General features: G+C 39.7%; 1 protein-coding gene and 2 long non-coding RNA genes across 3 annotated transcripts; all 3 read right to left on the bottom strand.

Annotated features, from left to right (window-relative positions):
- Nucleotides 1-148: 148 nt before the first annotated feature.
- On the bottom strand, nt 149-3,467 carry LOC148897255 (uncharacterized). Its single transcript, XR_016115305.1, has 3 exons — nt 3,228-3,467; nt 1,178-1,313; nt 149-591 (listed from the first exon to the last, which is right to left on the bottom strand). It is a non-coding gene; the product is annotated as an uncharacterized LOC148897255 (long non-coding RNA).
- Nucleotides 3,468-8,463: 4,996 nt separating this feature from the next.
- Nucleotides 8,464-12,891, bottom strand: LOC148897254 (uncharacterized). The gene is made up of 6 exons (XR_016115421.1): nt 12,679-12,891; nt 11,247-11,264; nt 11,134-11,160; nt 10,674-10,721; nt 10,533-10,586; nt 8,464-9,042 (listed from the first exon to the last, which is right to left on the bottom strand). It is a non-coding gene; the product is annotated as an uncharacterized LOC148897254 (long non-coding RNA).
- A 420-nt stretch (nt 12,892-13,311) lies between these two features.
- Nucleotides 13,312-19,052, bottom strand: dhdds (dehydrodolichyl diphosphate synthase). Its single transcript, XM_088998503.1, has 9 exons — nt 19,006-19,052; nt 18,602-18,673; nt 17,530-17,646; nt 17,316-17,458; nt 17,063-17,179; nt 16,290-16,391; nt 15,223-15,337; nt 15,044-15,151; nt 13,312-14,072 (listed from the first exon to the last, which is right to left on the bottom strand). The coding sequence occupies exons 2-9, from the start codon at nt 18,662-18,664 to the stop codon at nt 13,833-13,835; spliced, it is 1,005 nt and encodes a 334-aa protein (XP_088854629.1). The 5' UTR covers nt 18,665-18,673; nt 19,006-19,052; the 3' UTR covers nt 13,312-13,832.
- Between the last annotated feature and the right edge of the window lie 1,157 nt (nt 19,053-20,209).

Genomic DNA, 20,209 nt, shown 5'->3' with positions numbered 1-20,209 from the left:
TACGTCGCAATGCATTATGGGATTTGAAGTTCCAGCGCTTCGCTCACCCATAATGTTTGGCTGCTTCTCGTAAACAAGACGAGAGGGAACCAAAGTAGATAATCGAAACACACAAAAACGATTCACAGCTTTATTAAATAACTACAAAATAAAGTGACATTTGTCCAGAAATCGATTAAAAAAAGTTTCATAAAAATACACACAAATGCTCAGTGTGGTGTACATAACAGTACATTATTGATAAGACATTATTGATAAGATGTTGAGTGTCACAAAATGGTCCCCCCCCCCCCCAAGTCCCAAATAAAATAGGTGGTGATTTATAACACGTGTTTTTGCTTTAAAAACAAACCGTTTCGGCATAGTTGTGCAAATTATTCACAGAATTGAGAATTCAAGTAGTAAAAAGTAAAACATCTTGACTTTTCCATCACAGCCTTAGTTTTAGGGCTCCGGGTGGGCCTGCACCTTGTCCGTCATCTGTTTGGCGCTGTAGTAGGACAAGCTGAGACCCATGATGGCCAACATCATGGCGATTTGATTGATGGCGCGGTCCTGAGGCTGCGCCTGCACCTCGCCCGCCACTTGCCTCTGTGGCAAAAATCCAGCAACATGATTCATTAGAAAATGTGTTCACTCCGGTGCCAGGGTTTTTGTCATTGTCACCTCAATTCCAGGACCCACGGAAGATTGAGTTTTAGGACGACATAAACACCCAATGCAGCGTAAGAAAACTTTCATCAGAAGAAAAGAGTTAATTCCTAAATGATATCGGTCTGGAGTTATATGAGCTTGAAATAGGGGCAGATGTCCAAAATACAATGCAATATTATTGATATAGCGCTTGAACAACAGCCGAAGCTGGAACAAAGCGCTAACATGGAAAAAAGGGAAACGCTGCCCCATTGTGGAAAAGAAAAAAACATTGCCAGAGGTCTGGCATGGGCTTTATCAGCACCCAAGCATGATAAAGCAAAACCAGAACAAATTCAGCAATGGCGCTCTACGTGATATTTTTAATTCTAGAATAAATTTGCGAAAGGCAGTAAATGATATCCTTTGCATGAACATGGTTCAATGTATTAAAATCTATTGGCTAGCTAGCTTTCTATCTATTTGAGTTACTTCCGGGTTGAGTGAACGCTGGCGTTATTAAAATAAGGGCGGGAGATGATACCTGTAGCAGGCGAAAGTATCCCGGCGTCAGTCGTCCCAGCTTGATGATCATGTCGATGGATGGGAAGTGGTTAGGGGGCGGGGCTACTGTAGCGAGGGCGGGGCTACTGTAGCGAGACGAGACGTCTGTGGACGACCTGTCATAAGAGGAACAACCACAACCATTTAGGGAACCTTTGAAGCAACCCAACCGTCTGGTTGACGTGCGAGAAAATTATACATTTCATTTCCTGGAGGAGGAGTTAACCATGTAGGTATGTGGAAGTGTCGCGGCTTGGAATTGAAGCGCATTGACGTGGGACAGGAGATGTGAGACAATCTCTTTTGGTCGACAGATGCTACAGCTGCGTGTTTGCTTTCAACATTTAGCTTGTAGTCGATGTGCACATTCCACCATGACGTCCCTGATCCACTGCTGAAAAGGACGCTTTGATCCTCTCCTCTTTCATTTAGAACTGCTTCATGTCTCAAAGAGGGTACAGAAAGTGCTAAAGAATGACTAGCTGTGTGTCTTTATGTTGTCATATTCTTTGTTAATATTTTTACTTGATGTTAATTCCGGGTTGAGTGAACGCTGGCGCGTGTGGCTGCCGCTGCTCACCCGCAGAAAAAAAAATATCCTGTGACTGTAAAGTGTCCTTGAGAGTTTTGAAATGTATTATTATGATAACGTGCCAATCATCTGAGATGCTCGATTTGGAAAAAATAAGTGACAAAAGCCCCTGTGGGCGTGGCCTTCATCCAAGGCATCGCACGCTTGGTTGGAATGGTGGCCAGACGAGAACAAAATGTACCGCGCGCGTAGAGAACCCGTTGAAGAACCGTTCTGGATCTTTTTCCACCACCCTGGTGCGCATCCCAACCTCGGTTCTGCAAGGTTAAATTCATTCCAAGCAAAAAACCGGATGGGGTTTCTTTCATAACTGGGATATTCAGAACCGGATCGCTCTTAAAGGCTACAAAGGTTAGCTGGAAATCATCATAGCCTAACACATAATTATAATAATAATATATAAAAAAAGAATAAAAATATAACTTAATTATAATAAATAAACAAATATTAAAATAGCCTAGTAATAATAACAAAACAATAATAAATAAATAGACAATAATAAACAATAATAATATATAACATATATAAGAATAAAAAGAATAAAAAATATTATTAATAATAATATATAGTATATAGAATAAAAAAATTAAAAAGAAATAATAATAATAATAAATAAATAATATTAAACTCGGCTAGTTATAATGAATAATAATAATAAATATACTAATATAATAATTATAAAAATAATAATAAATATTAAACTAGCCTAGTAATAATAATAAATAATAGCAATAATATATAATATATATATATAATAAATAAAATAAAAAATATAAATAAATAATATAAAACTAGCCTAGTAATAATAATAAATAATACTAAATATAATATATAATATATAATAATAAAAATAATAGAAATTAATAATAATATTAAAATAAATAAATAATATTAAACTAGCCAAGTAATAATAACAAATAATAATAAAATAATATTACACTAGCCTAGTAATAATACCACATAATAATAAATATAATATATAATATATATAAAATAATAAATATTTTTTAACAAATATTAAACTAGCCTAGTAATAATAACAAATAATAATAATAAATAAATAATATTAAACTAGCCTAGTAATAATAATATATAATAATAATATACAGTAAAGTCTCGTTATATCGATATCGGATATATCGATAGTCCCGGTTATATCAATATTTTTTCGGACTCCCTTGAATATCGATATAACGAGACTTTACTGTATATAATAAAAAAAATAAAAATAAATAAACAAATATTAAACTAGCCTTGTAATAATAACAATAATAAATAATAATAAAAAACTAGCCTAACAATAATCATATTACATTTTATTTCAAGCACCTTTCAAAGCTGTAGTGCCCCAAGAACTGATGAAGGGGCGGGGGGTATTTATCATCAACAGCGATCTAACAATTAAATCAGGCGCGACGTGAAAACAAAAGAAGTCAACCTGCTGGGAGATCCGATTAGCGCATCAAGGCGACGACCTCCAAGTTCTTCAAGAGTCTCGATGACGTCTGAGGTCTGCAAAAATTCCTCAAAGCGACGACGCGACGCCAATTTCAGCACTTTTTTCCCCAATTCGAGTCGTCTTCTTCAAGTCCTGCAGATGTTTTTTTTTCACTTGGGAGACCTTTGCCCCCAGGGGGACGTCTAGCGTCGTCTAGCCCACCCCACCCACCCCAGACTCGTCCGTTGACACCTTCAGCCCTCCCGAACCCAAACGGAGAAAGCAAGTGAGGTACTTGCCCTTCGCCTTTTGTAGAAAGCGCTCGCTCTCGCCCAACCAGATTTGCCGGGTTGGGCTGCGGTGGACACGCCCACTTTTTTTTAACAGGAACGAATGTCCAAAAGCATTACTTTCACATGGCGGCCCTACCAAAACACCCTCCCCACCCTGCCAACTACCCCTTCCACTTTGACCCCTGTGATCCCTCCGCACGCCCTAAAAAACAAAGTGTCCTATCTCGTTAGCTCGTTAGCGAATCAAGATGAATAAAAAGAGCGAAACGGCGCGTTGGCGGCGGCGCACGTGCGTAGCCGAGAGAGGGCGATTACGCAACTGTTCCCGATGCGCCCCTTTTTCATCGGGCGCCGGCAGTGACGGGACGTGGAAAAAGAAAATACAAATAAAATATAATAATAATAATAAATAACAACAACAGTCATTTAGCCTCTGAGTCTCTATCCAACATTTTGAATGAATTTCGACTTACGACCATTTTGACTTACGACCGTTTGGTCGGAACGGAACTCGTTCGTAAGTCGTACGTTACCTGTACTTGTAAGGAGAATGTGTTTATCAATCGTCAGCGACAGGAATGAAGATTGCCCTGTCAACACGCCCAAGGGCACAAAAACAAGCCAAAAAAATGGCATCCAAAGGTTTGAAGCTTAGGCAGCCGTCGGCCACATTCTATCTTTGGCACCTTGATGACTGACGACCAACAAACAGAGCTTGGGTGTGTTCCCCACCGTATGTCAACAACTCCAAATCACTCACATGCCTCGGAGTGAAAAAAAAATTGGGGGGGGGGGGGGGTTCAAATATCAATTCAAGAAGGTTGTGTACTGGCAGTTGTCTAAAACAATTGTGCCAGCTAAGAATTGATGACGATCATGGTGCCAAATGTAGAGCAGGCTGGAATTGGACAAACACAAATAATATAAATAACAATAATACATTTCATTTATAACAGTCACAAGATATTTTTCCTGCGGGTGAGCAGCGACAGCCACACGCGCCAGCGTTCAATCAACCCAGAAGTAACTCAAATGGATAGATAGCTAGCTAGCTAATAGATAGCCAACAACAAACAAACACACAAACAAACACACACACGCACACACACAAAAAATACACAAACAAACAAACAAATAAATACAACAAACGTCTCTAGTGCACAAATTCCACAACTCTTGCGCAGCTAAAATGAATTCAACCATTAAAAGCCAAAAACCTGCTGAGGTGTGAAACCACCACACTTATTGATTGAGTGGTTTACGCGATGCTAACATTTGGCTAGCAAGCCCTGATGAGTCAGCTGGGAACTATTCTTGGAATCGTCTACTCGACGTAGGCAAACAATAAAAGTGCCACTTTCGCGTTGGCGAAACGCCACAAATCACACATACAAAGGCCAAATGTGAAGATGAGCGTGTTTAGTCTGATCTAAAGATTTGCTTATTATTATTATTAAGATGATTTTGATGATGATTATTATCATAATTGGAGGCTGCCCGTTTCAGTTAGCATCATCCCAAGTCAAGCATCAATGTACGCAGGGTACACCGTGTACTCGACTCCCGGCAGCCAATCAAATCCCTTCATTTCCAGTCTTGGTCCCGCCCATTTAACCGCACTTTTTGCAGCTTCCCTCTCTGTCTCTAGTTGACTAGTCGGGGTGTTTTGAGGAGGAGGGCTGTTGGTGGTAGTGGGGCGGTTAATGGAGGCAAGACATACAACGTGAGCGAGCGGGCAGGGGGGGGGGTCCAATCAGAAGCCTCGGTTTGGATGCGACTGGACATCTGTCACCACGGTTACGTCACACCGTAGGCTGGCTGCATTGTGCTGCGTTTGAGGCAAACCACCAAGTGGGAAATTCAAACATCGAGGCCCGATCACAATGTCGCTCATCTCGCTCGTTCAGTTCTATGCTAGCACATCTCATTTAGCAGAATGCATTTAACTCATTGACTGCCACACGATGTGGAAAAAGGCGTCCACTCCAGTGCCAGGGTTTTTGTCATTGTCACTCAAATTCCAGGACACGCAGAAAATTGAGTTTTAGGACCACATAAACATTCAATGCAGCGTAAGAAACCTTAGACTATTTTCTTTAATCAGAAAAAAAGAGTTAATTCCTAAATGATATGAGTCTGGAGTTATACGAGTTTGAAATGAGGGCGGCTGTCCAAAATACAATGCAATACATCCATATTTATTTATACCAAATGAATCAAAAGGATAACATGGAAAAAAATGCAAATGCCCCTGTGAAAGGGAAAAAAAAACATCACCAGAGGTATGGCCAGCGCTTTATCGGCACCCAAGCATGAAAAAAAAATTGGTTAAAGCGAATTAGCGAATTGGTTAAATTCATTTCAATTCATCCCATAATAGTCACGAGGGAAAGATTTGAGAGGGCGAGCTAGCTGGCATGTCTTACGCTAGCATTAGCACAGTTGACATTGAAGATAAAATAAATTTTTCTTCTTGTAAGCAACCGACACCATTTTTTGTTTCCTAACTGACATCAGAAAAACGTTTGATAGCATCTAAAATAGCCAAAACACGCAGGCTGATATTTTTAGTCACATGCAAAACATCAATAAAAATGAGTTCAAGTGTCCCAAAACTACTTCAAAATGACCCCGGAAATGGCGAGTTTCAGAAGGTCCCGCCCCCTTGTTCGTGACGTCACGCCAGGACGACTTCGCCTTGTTCTAAAATCAAAACAATGGCTTCAGATTGGGAGACGATGCTTTCTTGTTAATTATCCATTAATGTATATGATTCAAATAGTTCTGAAGAGGAAAGCATACATGATTGCAATCGATTCAAGGAGTCCTCCCATATCAATTCGAGCAGTCAATGACAGCAATGTAGCGGCTAGCAAATGCACAAGATGGCACAAGATGGCACAACCTCCGTTGGAAATGGGCTGATTTGTCTGTGGGGAATTTGTGACAACTAGTATCAGATAGTAGTCTTTGTGCAACACACTACCATTCACCATGGCGTTATTTATGTAGTTTTGCTTCTAATTTCGCCATCAACACGGTGTTTTCAGACCAAACATAGTATCCACAATGCATTGTGTGTCGCTTTCTCGATCAGGTGCGCTCCCTCCGTGACGTCAGGTCTGGAAACGTCACCAACTCGAAAACAAGACTTCCTGAATATTCAGCGCAAATCTTAAAAGGTAAAATATAGCTATATGCGGTGGATATCTTGGTAAAATACGCTCAGTAGAAGTCATTTTACAAATTATGAACGCAACTTGTCCGAGGTGTCGGTTGTCCTTTAAGATTCGTTGAAAATTTGAACCAAAATGAACGCACATTGCAAGGCGGAACGCGGAAGTTGCTTGCAATTAATTCAACGTGCATGTCTCGAGCCGATTTAAGACATTTGATGATTTAAAAGTAAAACGCGGGTTTCACGTTTGACTGAGCAACCCCCAAATCACTTTTAGGAGGCAAATAAACGCACACGGCTGACATTTTAATGGCAACAACGTGTCAATCGCACCGACGACGAAAACACTAATTGAACCATCCTGACCATTAATGGAGCGAGTATTGACGGCCTGATGTGTCCATAATTACCTTCACTTGGTCTTCACTAGTTGATGAGGAAAACAATTCTTCTTGCCGAAGTAATAAGTAAGCAGGCTGAATTTTGTAGAAGAAGTACAAAACTAAATTTAGACACAAAGTTTCTTTAAGGGCTCGGGTGGACGTGGTCAATATGCTCCAAAAGGGGGGATGTGGCGCCACACACTGGTGCCTGCGTGTATGTGCCTTTGAACATGCGTGAAATACCCCCTCTCATCTCTGAAGGAATGAACTCGTCCACTCACTCGCTCTCTCCGATACGTATATTAATAACAACACTATTAATAATAATAATAATAATAATAATAATAATAATAATAATAATAATAATAATAATAATAATAATAATAATAATAATAATGATACATAGTATTTATTAGAGCCTTTTAAAACTCTCAAAGAAAAAAAAATATTTTACAATCACAGGATAATATTTTTTTTTCGCTTGCAGGTGAGCGCCAACGTTCACTCAACCCGGAAGTAATGCACTTACGAGGCTAACTCCAATATAAAATCATACCTGTCAATTTATAAATACGTATTATGTTTTTTTAATTATTACTTCAAATAATGTACGGCGTACTACAACTTTTATATGGGAAATAAAAATTACAAATAGTGAAGCGATTTTACAAAGAGCAGTTTGGCTCAAATCCAAAATTTCAAATTCTCGATGGTCGACTTCGTTTTTTACGAGTAGCGATATTTGTTATAATTAACATTCCTGCTAATATTTAATGAAGAAAACGCAATCGAAAATATCTCACAATTCTCCCACAATACGGCAAAATACAGCCGACACATAATAATAATAAATTATTATTATGTGTCATATTTGACCCACATCCCCCCCCCCTCCCCCAATCTGGAAGAACCGAGAGCTCCACCCAGTGGCCAAGACGGCGATCGCAGTTATTTATTTTCAATGCAGCATGACAGGCCTCTGCTCTTTGTAATAATACATTTCATTTCAACCAGGAAGTAACTCAAATAGATAGAAAGCTAGCTAATATATAGCTAATAGCTAGCCAGATAGATAACCAATAGCGAGCTAGATAGCTAATATCTAGCCAGATGATAAATAGCTAGCTAGATAGGAAATAGCCAGCCAGGTACACAGCCAGCTAGATAGCAAATAAATAGCTAGCGTTCACTCAACCAGGAAGTAACTCAAATAGATGGAAAGGTAACTAATATATAGCTAATAGCTAGCCAGCTAGATAGCAAATAGCTAGATAGTTACCTAGCTAGCCAGCCAGCCAGCTAAATAGGAAGCTGGATAGCCAGATAATAATACATTTCATTTCTTTATTGGCATGTTGCAGAATATACATCAAAAAGGGCGATTTAGAGCTTTAAAAAAAGTTTTATTTCAGCAATATTTAGGTTAACCATCGGAGTCATCAACATAGCTTATGGGCAAGTTTCTTCATTGGGTTTTACGAATGAATGAATACACATGATATGTGTCTTTTGGGGAGGACGGCAGATCTTTTTTTTTTTTTTTTTTTAAACATACAGTGTTTTAAAAACATTTGGTAAGCCGTGACTGAAGACTTGTTTTAAAAATAGCTGCCTTATGTTTGAAGAATGTGTGTTAAAAGTTCAGCAGTTAAAATAAAAGACAGGAAAGGGGGAAAAAGAGAGACGGGCTCGCTATGAGCGGGGGGGGGAGGGGGGTGTACGAAATTCCCAAAATGGATATGAGTGAGTATCGTGAGAACACCACGTGTTACATCGAGTGCAAGGTAAGCCGAACAACGGACATTTGTAATATAAAACTTGGTAAAAAATACTTCTTTCAAACTGTACAATCACCAAGTACACAGGAAGGGGAAGTAGGAGAAGGTTTCCGGCTGGGAAGCGGATTGAAAGAGCTTGTTGACGTCAACTCATTTGGATTCCGCTGCGTCGGTCTTGGGTTCCTTATTTATTTTTTTTTTTTTTTCAAGAAAAACACACAATTGATTAAAACGGAGATTTTTTACATCGCCTACCTACAGTGATACCTTGGCTTACAAACTTTTGGTTCCCAGACAGAGTGTGTAAGGGGAAAAGTGTGTATCCCAAAAAATAATTCCCCATAGGAAACCATTCAAATGAGAATAATCCGTTCCCAGGTCCCCATAAAACAGGTGTCGGGAACCTATGGCTCGCTTATTGCGATACTATTTTCATTTCCCGGCAAATTTCTAGGAATTTAGGAATTAACTGGCAATCTATTTGCTATATATTAGCTAGCTAACTAGCTCTCTACTAGCTGTCTAATAGCTATCTGTTAGCTGTCTAATAGCTAGCTGTTAGCTATCTAATAGCTATTAGCTGTCTAATAGCTAGCTCTTAGCTGTCTAATAACTAGCTCTTAGCTGTCTAATAACTATTAGATAGCTAACAGCTAGCTCTTAGCTGTCTAGCTGTTAGCTATCTAATAGCTCGCTGTTAGCTGTCTAATAGCTAGCTATTAGATAGCTGTTAGCTATCTATTACTGCCGATAAAGTGCTGGACATAGCCTCTGGCAATGTTTTTCCCTTCCACAAGGGGGCAGCATTTCCCTTCTTTCCATGTTAGCGCTTTGTTCCAGCTTCAGCTGTTGCCAAAGCGCTCTATGTACATATTATGGTTGTTTTGATGATTGCATATGGCTCGCCGATAAATCTAAATCCATATTCTCGCTTTTTTTTCTGTTCATTTTCTGTTGGGGCTGCAGTTGGCGAAAAACGCAATTTTGATTGGATGACACTGAGCTATGGATAATAAATGTTCTATGGTATTATAATTCGTTTTATTTACCTTTGTGATGGTCGTTGATGGAATGGAGTGACCGGTTTCTTCAGCATTAAACACTTGATGAGGAACGTAGCCTATTTCTTTCACCATCTTGAGGAATGATCCCTTGGAGGTGCTTTCTCTGCTATAATTTTACCTTTTTCCTCATCGATTCTGTTCTGTTTAGCTGGGTTGATAGCCTTTTGCATCAAGTGTACAGATGGCTTGTTCGGGTTATTTGTGGAGCCTGATTGATGGGATATTTTAACCTTCCAGTCTACACTCTGCTTTTGAATTATCAAAGTTGAAACGAGTCCAAATTTCACTGTTTTCTATCCATTTTCTCACTCCCTCTCTGTCGTATGCCTGTCTCTTTAATGTTTAAACCACCTCCCCTCACTGCTGCGTTCTTGACCAATCATGTGGCTTTAACCAAAGACTGGGGGCAGGGAATAGAGGACCAAAACAGTCGGCTGCCATTTTGTTGCCGAACGGCACATCACTCATTGTGGCGCTCCGTGTGTATCCCGAAAAATAGTTCGTATGCCAAGGTAAAATTTTCATAAATGTAACGTTCGTAAACCGAAAAGTTCGTAAGCCAAGGGGTTCGTAAACTGAACTGAGGTATCACTGTATTTAGGTTTCTACCTCGGCCTTGGCGTTGCCATTCTCTGCCTTGGTCTTCTTTGCTTTGGGCCCCTTCTGCAATACAGTACAAGTTGTCATGATTAACTCACCGTATAATATTTTTCAACATTATAATATCAAAGATAGGTGTGGGAATCATACTTTGGCGACAGCTCTTTTCTTGACTTCCACCGCAGGGGCTTTGGGTTTCTGCAGGATGACAATAATCTTTGTATTTACAACAAGTATTTTTTTTTTTATTGTCTGTCAATCTTTCAAAAATTAAAAATTCCATTCTTTCCTTATTATTTGTTATAGAACAATAATCTATCCATCATTTGAAAGCTATTAAAATGCACTTTAATATGGTATTAGAAAATGTGTGATGAATTATTATAGAAAATGTTGTCACATCGCGACATCATGTGTAGGCCCAAATATCCATATAATGACGCAATGCAATCTTATCCAACCGTTTATGTTGACAGTTTGTAACACGGATGAATCATATTATATCATAATTATGATCATACAATCATAGTCTACAGTAGTCAAGTATGAATATGAATATGGATGCAGTGAGAGTCTGAAAATACTAATTTTTCAAGGGACTGCAACACACCGCTAACAGGCGTGGGGAACACCGTCTCTGTGGAAAGAAAGAAGGTAAAAATGTAGCCATAATGTAGCAACGGTGACATTCAAAAATGTAAGGGGATTAAAAATGTAACAAACCTCGATGGTGGCACTTGACTGGAAAAAAAAAATGTTAAAAAAACATTTAATGTCATGATTAACATTAAAAGGCAACAAGTCAAACATTTCATTACTCCAACAGCATAATTGCCAATTTTACTATATTGTCACGATTTTTATGAATAACAACAATAACCATAACATTTTCTGTGTATCTCTTTCTCTTGTTTGTATTTATAACTGTATTTTATTTATTGTATTCTATTTGTGATTGTATTTTATTTATTATAGTACCTAGGCTTGTCTGTGACTGTAACGTGTGCTTGAGAGCTTTGAAAGGCGCTTAAAATGAAATGTTTTATGATTATTTAATTTTTTAATATATATATTTATTTATATTTTTAAAAACAACAATAAACTCTCATTGTTATTTTCCCAAAAAAGGCGGAACAAATTGCTACGGAAACCTCCCTATTATAATTTAGATTTTTTTTCCTGGGCCCGAATACCACGTGACTTTCCCGCTCTTATTTAAATTCAAATAAGTAGTGGGCGGCGACAGTTGCCACGACAACGTGTATCCGTAGCCGGCCCTTTGTTTTTGTTTTTGAGAGGGTGGGTGTCTATTTGGGCGCAGAGAGACGAAAACGAACGAAACGACGAATCTACGAATGAGAAAACGAAATTGTTTATCGCCGTTGCCAAATCACACAGGGGTATAAATTAATTCATATTTGAAACAACGGCGAAAATGGCATTTTGATACCCACTTCAAAAAAAAAAACCTCCCGGAAATGGGGTGGTTTCGTCTGAAATTGGCCAATGGCCGCCCCGTAGGCTGGAAATCAACAAAACGTCATTCGAATACAAAATCATAATAACAATAAGGCCAAGTTCAAATGTACAGTTTGATTCGACAAATGTCCTTTTTTGGAAGGGGGGGGGGGGTAAAGAAATCTTAGCCAAAGCAACTTAAGAGGAGTCGGGGTAAAAAATATAAATAAAAAATAAAAAAACGTCACATTCCCTCCCATCCCCCAATGAGGCCCCCCACGTATTAAAAAAAATCTACATATTGATTGACAGCTAACCGTCAAGGTGACGCAAACGTCAACATAAAGCACGTATGTGCATATAATTTGGCGCCAAAATAACACAAAACTTTGGATTTTTAATTAAAAAAGGGGTTATAAAACACAAGCGAAAAAATAGTACGACGTTTTTATTGACGAGAAAATTAGTTAATTGTGAGGTTACCAACGGGGGGCAAAAAATGGACGTGTTTATTTTCGTTTGGTTGCAGGTTTGCGCAGTTTGCGCGCCTCGGCTGGCTGTCATGGCGATGACGTTTCCACACGCGAGACGACAACCTCGCATAACCTTGCCAATAACATTAAAAAATAGAAAAGAACAGAAACGAAAAACACCGCCAATCTGTCAAAAGGCACATGCACGAAGACAAAAATCTTACCTTCGCTTTTGCCATGTCGTCGCGGATAAAATTGGATAAAAATACCGAGAAAAAAGGGCTGTTTTCCTTCTCACGAGGGGGTCGCAGTACCGTGAAGACAAGGGAGCCGCTTAAAATGGCGCATGTATATCTCTAAGCAATGTTTTTCTAGTTTAAACCATGAAATATAAGAAGCAAACCAGTTTGAACCAGTTGGACATAGCGCCCCCTGTCATTGGATACCGCCTTGTCACGTGGTTTAGGGGCTCCGCCACTTTTTTTTTGCTTGAAGACGAGAGATTGGAGCGGGGGTCTCGTTGCAAGTACCAAGTAATTGCCGCCAGGGGTCGCGCCAAACCACGAAATAATACCGCTGCCAGCAGATATATTGTATATTTAATACAGGAATTAAAATGCGTTTTAAAATAAATTGAAGATTGATCTGATGATCCCACAATTAAATAAGACATTACATGAACACAAGTCACGAATACCTACAGATAAATAAACAGCTCAATTCATTAATACAATTCCACCAAAATAACAATACTTACCATCATTGGGGGATAAATGCTATCTAGCTGGTCAGCTGGCTATCTAGTTGGCTATTAGTTATAGCTAGCCATTAGCTGCAAAAGAATGAATCACAACACATTGACAATCAATAATCTCTTTATTCGCTTTTTTAAATAAAAGTGGTCAAAACCAACTTCACATGATTGACACATTTGTTGATAACGGCACAGCGTTGACTCCACAAACCACGGACGGCATGCACTTTAAAAGATGACGGACACCTTGGATTTCATTTTGACCGCATCATTTTTTTTACTCGTCATGATTATTTTCTTTTTATATACAGGTAACATCTGACTTACGACCACCCGTACTTGCGACCACAACCTCCAGACCCTATTTTTAACATTTTAAGTGGGGGAGTTTGTGAGTCATTTAGCCTCCGAGTTTCTAGTCAACATTTAGAATGCATTTCGACTTAGGACCATTTTGATTTACGACCGTTTGGTCAGAATGGAACTCGGTCGTAAGTCAGATGTTACCTGTATATTGAAATCTACATTTATAAATATACCAGTAACTCTCTTAGCCCCATAGGGGTTGACGTCGCCCTCTTCTGGTCACTGAGCAGAACAAAGCCCGGTAGGATCTTTTTTTTTTTAGACGGCCACGCCTTCGCACAAGTCGGTAAAGAACGAGTCTCGCTTGTTCGTTAGCGCCTCCAGGAAATGGTCAACTCGCCCTTGGCGTCGGGCGACGTAGCGCGATAGCGCTTCCTGCCTGCGGTCGGCGTCCGGCGGCTTGCCGTTGCGCCGTAGGTGCTCAGCGGAGAAGGCGCAGGTACGGTCAGCCTCCAGCTGCAGGAGCATCTGTTGCTCTCGATGGACGTCGCGTGCGTTCTGGAAGTTAGCGATATGGTATTGTGAGATGTTTCGCTAGCTTAGATAATAAATAAAATAAATGAAACCACTTTATTATACAGTACAGTTTATTTCTATAATTACAATACAAAAGCGCATTTATTATACATAAAATTATACTGTATAATTTGATAAGAACCTACAAGCAAGGGAACCAGCTATTAATGAAGTTTCTAGTGTGTCTGCCTGCATCTGTTGCAATATCACAAATTCGAAGATGTAAAGCTAAACAGAACACAATGGATGAGGAACTAGGTAAAATGATCGCAGAGAAAGCACAGCAACTTCACTTGGATATCGTCAAGAGGCAACCTGGAAGTTCGTCATCCTTTGATGATTTCAAGGCTGGCCGCGGATGGTTGGAGAACTTAAAGCGTCGTACAGGGATTCATAGTGTCATTCGTCACGGTGAGGCAGCCAGTTCTGACGACAAAGCTGCCAAAGCTTACAAGGAATTATTCCTCAAGATGGTGGATGAAGAAGGCTACGTTCCTCATCAAGTGTTTCATGCTGATGAAACCGGCCACTTCATTCCATCAAGCCATCAACGACCATCACAAAGGTCAATAAAGCGACAGTACAGTTTATTTATTTAATTGTAATACCATAGCACATTTATTATACATAAAATCAGGTATATTTTGTGTCGTTTTAAGGCTTAGAACATTAGAAAGTAGAAAATTATGTTTTATGGGGAAGGGATTATTCTCATTTTAATGGTTTCCTATGGGCAATTAATTTTTGGGATACACACTTTTTGCCTTACACACTCTGTCTGGGAACCAATTAAGTTCGTAAGCCAAGGTATCACTGTACATATATTATTTAGACTCATAACATATTATATCGCAAGATATTTCAAGCTTTTATTTGTTAGAATTTTGATTTTTTTTGTTATGTCCTCCTATTGGATTAATCTGTCCTTTTGGTTATTTGAAGCAAAGGCTCACCTCAATGTATTTGTGGTTGACTTGATACTGAAGGATGGCTTCGCATAAGTTCCAAAAGGAATATTCGGGCCACAAAACGGACTGGAATACTAAACACGTGTGGGAAGTCTGTTGCAGGAAAAAAAATGACTTAATAGTCATCGCAATTAATATGAATAAAAAGTCTTTGTCATGCTCACCTGCCAGAGCAAGAAGTCACTGAGGCGCACTTCGCCGGAGGTTCTGATCAGGAGGTCGGGATTGGGTGAATTGTTGCTGTACAGACATTGGCTCAGCAGCGCCTCCGACACGTCACTGACACAATCATTCACACACAAAAATGAAAGACGTTTAACTGGCAGACAATGTCCAATTAGGTGTCCACTGCAGTGCCAGGGTTTTTGTCATTGTCACTCAAATTCCAGGACCCACAACATATTGAGTTTTAGGACTACCTAAACATTCAATACGGAGTTAAAAACCTTAGCTTATTTTCTTTCATCAGAAAAAAAGCAGTTAATTCCTAAATGATATGGATCTGGAGTTATCTTATCTTGAAATGGGGCAACTGTACAAAATACAATTAAATACATATTGGTTTCTATATCGCTTTATAATAATAATTTCTAAACTCTCAAGGTCACTTAACAGTCACAGGATCAGTTCTTTTGTGGGTGAGCAGCGGCAGCCACATGCACCAGCGTTCACTCAACCCGGAATAATAACTCAAATAGATAGAACGTTTGCTAGCTAGCTAATACATAACTCACTGATAGCTAGCCAGCCAAATACCCATATAGCTAATAGCTAGCTAGCTAGCTAGATCGCCGGCTAGGGAGCTGGATAGCAAATAGATGGCAAATAGCTAGCTAGCGACATTGCTCGCTAGATAGCTGGATAGCTAGATAAATAAATCAAGAAATACACTAAATGCGCTTTGGCAATGCTTTTTCTTTCCACAAGGGGGAAGCATGTCCCTTTTTTTTTCCATGTTAGCGCTTTGTTCCAGATTCAGCTGTTGTTAAAGCGCTATATCAACCAATATCTATAAGTTATCTGCCTGGCTAGCTAGCTATCTCGCTAACTACCTCCCGAGATATCTATTTTTATGGTATTATTATTAATACCATTCATATTGATGGTAAAATCATTCTGATTAAAGAAAATAAACAAACAAATGGCTTCCTCTTGAAATTTCGTGACACAATTTGGACAAAAAAAAAAATCAAGCAAAACAAGCTAAGCTATGTGTTAGCATGGGCGTTACCTAGCTTGAATCAGTCCTTGCTCCACCCCCCAGGCCATTTCTCTCACCGCATTGGTTATTTCATATCGCGACGTGTAAGCGAAGCACACGTTCAAAAAACACCTGTTGGGAAAAGAGCAAAAACTTTTATTAAAGTGGAACCGCAACAGAACCGGTCCCCAAGCCCCGGTACCGGTCCGCAGATCAATCAATACCGGGTCGTGGACTGGTACACAAGAATGTTTTTTTTATTTCTGTTATACAGGTAACATCCGACTTACGACCGGGTTCCGTCCCGACAAAACGGTCGTAAGTTGAAATCCATTCAAAATGGCCGACGCGATGTTTATACGACAGGATAGTATACGTTGTCAATCTGTTGTTTTCAATTAATACTATTATATACCAAACTGTTTACAGTTAATGTACACATTTTATAACTTTTCATATCATTTTTATCCTTGTATAATAATAATACAGTTAATTTCTTCGCGCCTTTCAAAACTCTCAAGATCACTTTACAGTCACAGGATCAGTTTTTCTGCGGGTGAGCAGCGGCAGCCACATGCGCCATCGTTCACTCAACCCAGAATAACTGAAATATATAGAAAATTAGCTAGCTAGCTAGCTAGCTAGCTAGCTAACTAATAGTTACATCCCCTCATTTAGCGGCAACATTTAACGTGGCTAGCAAAATTTCCATGTGAGTTTCAAAGTGGATCCAGTTTTGTTATCGTCTCCCCCATTTTTAGGGGGGGGGGGGTATTATGGGGTGTCAAGGGACAAAATCATACTTATTGTGAGCTCGGGTGACAAGCACGGCTTTGGCGATGAGTCGCTGGAGGTCCAGCGGCAGCAGATTCAAGTCGCCCAGCACCCGGATGCAAACGCCGTGCTTCTCCAGATTTTCCCTGCGTTTAAAAAAAGAGCATGAAAAGCACACATGGCGGACGTCTTCTTGATGAAACATCAACGACAGAAAAGCCTTTGAAGGACACCCGACACCAGGCGAGGTATCACTGTCAATCTGATTGACAGAAAACCTACCGTTCCTCTAAAAGTCTTTCAAATTTCTGTTTGGCTAGTTCCATTAGCCCTTCCACTTCGTCCTTAGTGCGCTTGAAGTTTTCGATGCTAAAGGCGTACACGGTCACCTCCTCGATGTTCAGATGCTTGCACCAGCGAAGTGTCTGGAAGACAAGCGAGGGCGGTTGGCAGCGGCGGAATAATTGCAAAAGTTTGAAATCTCCGCCGGGCTCACCTCAGCCAATTTATCGAAGCCTTGCGTGTGTCCCTCCTGGCGTTCCATGTTCTTCCTGCGAGCAAAGCGACGGTTGCCGTCCATGATGAAGGCCACGTGTTTGGGCATAGGACCCGCCTTGGAGCAGACAGTTTTCAATCAAACTGGACACAATTATCTTTGAATTCATTCTAAATCAACACCTCAATACAAGTACAGTGATACCTCGGTTTACGAACCCCTTGGCTTACGAACTTTTCGGTTTACGAACGTTAAATTTATGAACATTTTACCTTGGCATAACAACTATTTTTCGGGATACACACGGAGCTGCCACAATGAGTGATGTGTTGTTCGCGAACGAGCCCGTTCTCCTAACAACAAAATGGGAGCCAACTGTTTTTGTCCTCTATTCACCGCCCCCAGTCTTTGGTTAAAGCCACGTGATTGGTCTAGAAAGAAGCAGTGAGGGGAGGTGGTTTAAACATTAAAGAGACAGGAAGTCTCTTTACAGTCTCTAAACAGTGAAATTTGGACTCATTTCAACTTTGATAGTTCAAAGGCAGAGAGTAGCCTGCAAGGTTAAAATATCCCATCAATCAGGCTCCATAAATAACACTTGATGCAAAAAGCTATCAACCTAGCTAAGCAGAACACAATTGACGAGGAACTAGATAAAATTATCACAGAAAAGCACCTACAACGAATCATTCCTCAAGATGGTGGAAGAAGAAGGCAACGTTCCTCATCAAGTGTTTAATGCAGATGAAACCGGCCACTCGATTCCATCAAGCCATCAACGACATCACAAAGGTCAATAAAACGACTTTATCATACAGTACAGGTTTATTTATTTAATTATAATACTATAGCACATTTATTATGTATAAAATAAGGTCCATTTTGTGTAGTTTTAAGACTTAGAAAGTAGAAAATGATGTTTTATGGGAACCTGGGAACGGATTATTCTCATTTTAATGGTTTCCTATGGGAAATTATTTTTTGGGATACACACTTTTCGCCTTACACACTCTGTCTGTGAACCGATTAAGTTCGTAAACCAAGGTATCACTGTACGGGATTTTTTTCATACCTTGAGGATACTGGCTGAAATCCTCTCCAGTAGGTTTAACTCGCCCTCCTTAATCCACGACATGTTGACATGCTGCAAGGAAATCGGACGAAAATATGACCATATGCGCTTAAAATAAAATGGATTATTATTTATATGCAAATAGAAAAAAAAGTCTTTCGAAGGGTGATGATATTTCATCAGTTTTTTTCCCCGTGGGATATCATGCCATTGCAATGTTTCACAAGACAAATACACTCAATCGAGGCTACATGGTAGAAAAAAACGCCCTGACAGAATTTTATTAAAAGCACCCACCAAGATCGGTATAAACAATTCTATTAGTATTAAACAGAGAAAAAAGCGCCCGTGTCTACAAATCGACGAGACAAATTGCAACAAATTGAACGTAGCATCCAACTCACCGTATTTTACGATGACGACCGCTTCCGCATCGAAGCATGTGACGTCGGGCAGTTCCTGTCACGTGATATGGGCGTGATATGGGCGTAATTTTTTGGGGGGGAGTCGTTATTTTTTCCATAAAAAATGGGACAAATTCTCAAAATTAAGTCACGTGAAAACAAAAAATCAGTCGATAAACATTTTTTAAACGAAAACACGGATTCATTTTGATGATTATAAACCACTGGCAGATCGTCTTTGCGCATGCGTGACAATCCAGGTGGGGGTCGAGCAAACTCGCGGTTTTGAATGACAGTTCACATTCGTGATGGGAATTCCGGCTCTTTTCAGAGAGATGGTTATTTTGGCTCGGCTCACTATAAAGATCAGGCTCTTATGGCTCCCAAATGGCTCCTCAGTTTGTTGTTGTTGGCGTCTTTTGCTTAAATTAACTAACTACCACAAATCATGTAAAAATATGTGAAAAACGAATTACTCATGTAAAAAAATACACTATATCAAACATTTGCATTTATATGGCTTGATTTATATGTGCACAGAGATTATTCACTAACTTTCACTTTCCCTGTGGTTACTCTGGTCTGATTTCATATTAATAATGCTATCATACCAACTCGTAAAAAATATAATAATTGAATCATAATAACAACATAATGTCATATTTGTCCACCCGTCTACCCTAACGTCCCCCCTCCCCCCACTGCTATGTGGGCCTGTAATTCTCCGCTCCCACCTCTACCACGGATATCGACCAATCACGTGCGGCTTTAACCTGAAGACTAGGGCCGTGGAATAGAGGACAAAAAAAGTCGGCTCCCATTTCCGGCTCCTGCTTCGTTCCCTTTAGAGATCCGGCTGTACGAACCGGCTCGTTCGCGAACGACACATCACTACTCCACATGTGTATATCTTTACACCGTAAAATTTGCAGACATTATTAAAAAAGACAGCGGTAGCCTCACGTACACGGTCACTTTGTGTCGTGTTTCATATAATCTTGAACGTTGGTGTAAAAAACACGGACTCATCGAAAAAGAAAAATGGTCACCATGTTCCCAACAGTAAAAATGGTCCCTATTACTGTTGAATCTAAAGGAAAACTTGGCAGCCAAGGAAAGTTACTCGCCCGTATTGAACCTAGTCGTTGTCTCTTGTCACGTCTGTATGGAGTTTACTAACTTTTGTTTATTTTAGTGCTTCGTT

The sequence above is a fragment of the Hippocampus bargibanti genome, linkage group LG06 (assembly GCF_051943395.1).
Source record: "Hippocampus bargibanti isolate YZ-2025 linkage group LG06, ASM5194339v1, whole genome shotgun sequence".
Classification (NCBI taxonomy): Eukaryota; Metazoa; Chordata; class Actinopteri; order Syngnathiformes; family Syngnathidae; genus Hippocampus; species Hippocampus bargibanti.
This window is presented reverse-complemented; position numbering and strand designations above follow the sequence as displayed.

Bases quoted from the DNA above. Each gene is read 5' to 3' on its own strand.
- dhdds (XM_088998503.1), bottom strand. From the start codon at position 18,664: ATGTCGTGGATTAAGGAGGGCGAGTTAAACCTACTGGAGAGGATTTCA. The intron at 16,392-17,062 runs GTATGATTTTGT...TTTTCCCAACAG, and splicing joins GTCACCCGAGCTCACAATAA to GTGTTTTTTGAACGTGTGCT. The intron at 14,073-15,043 runs GTGAGCCTTTGC...GCTAACTTCCAG, and splicing joins TCAACCACAAATACATTGAG to AACGCACGCGACGTCCATCG.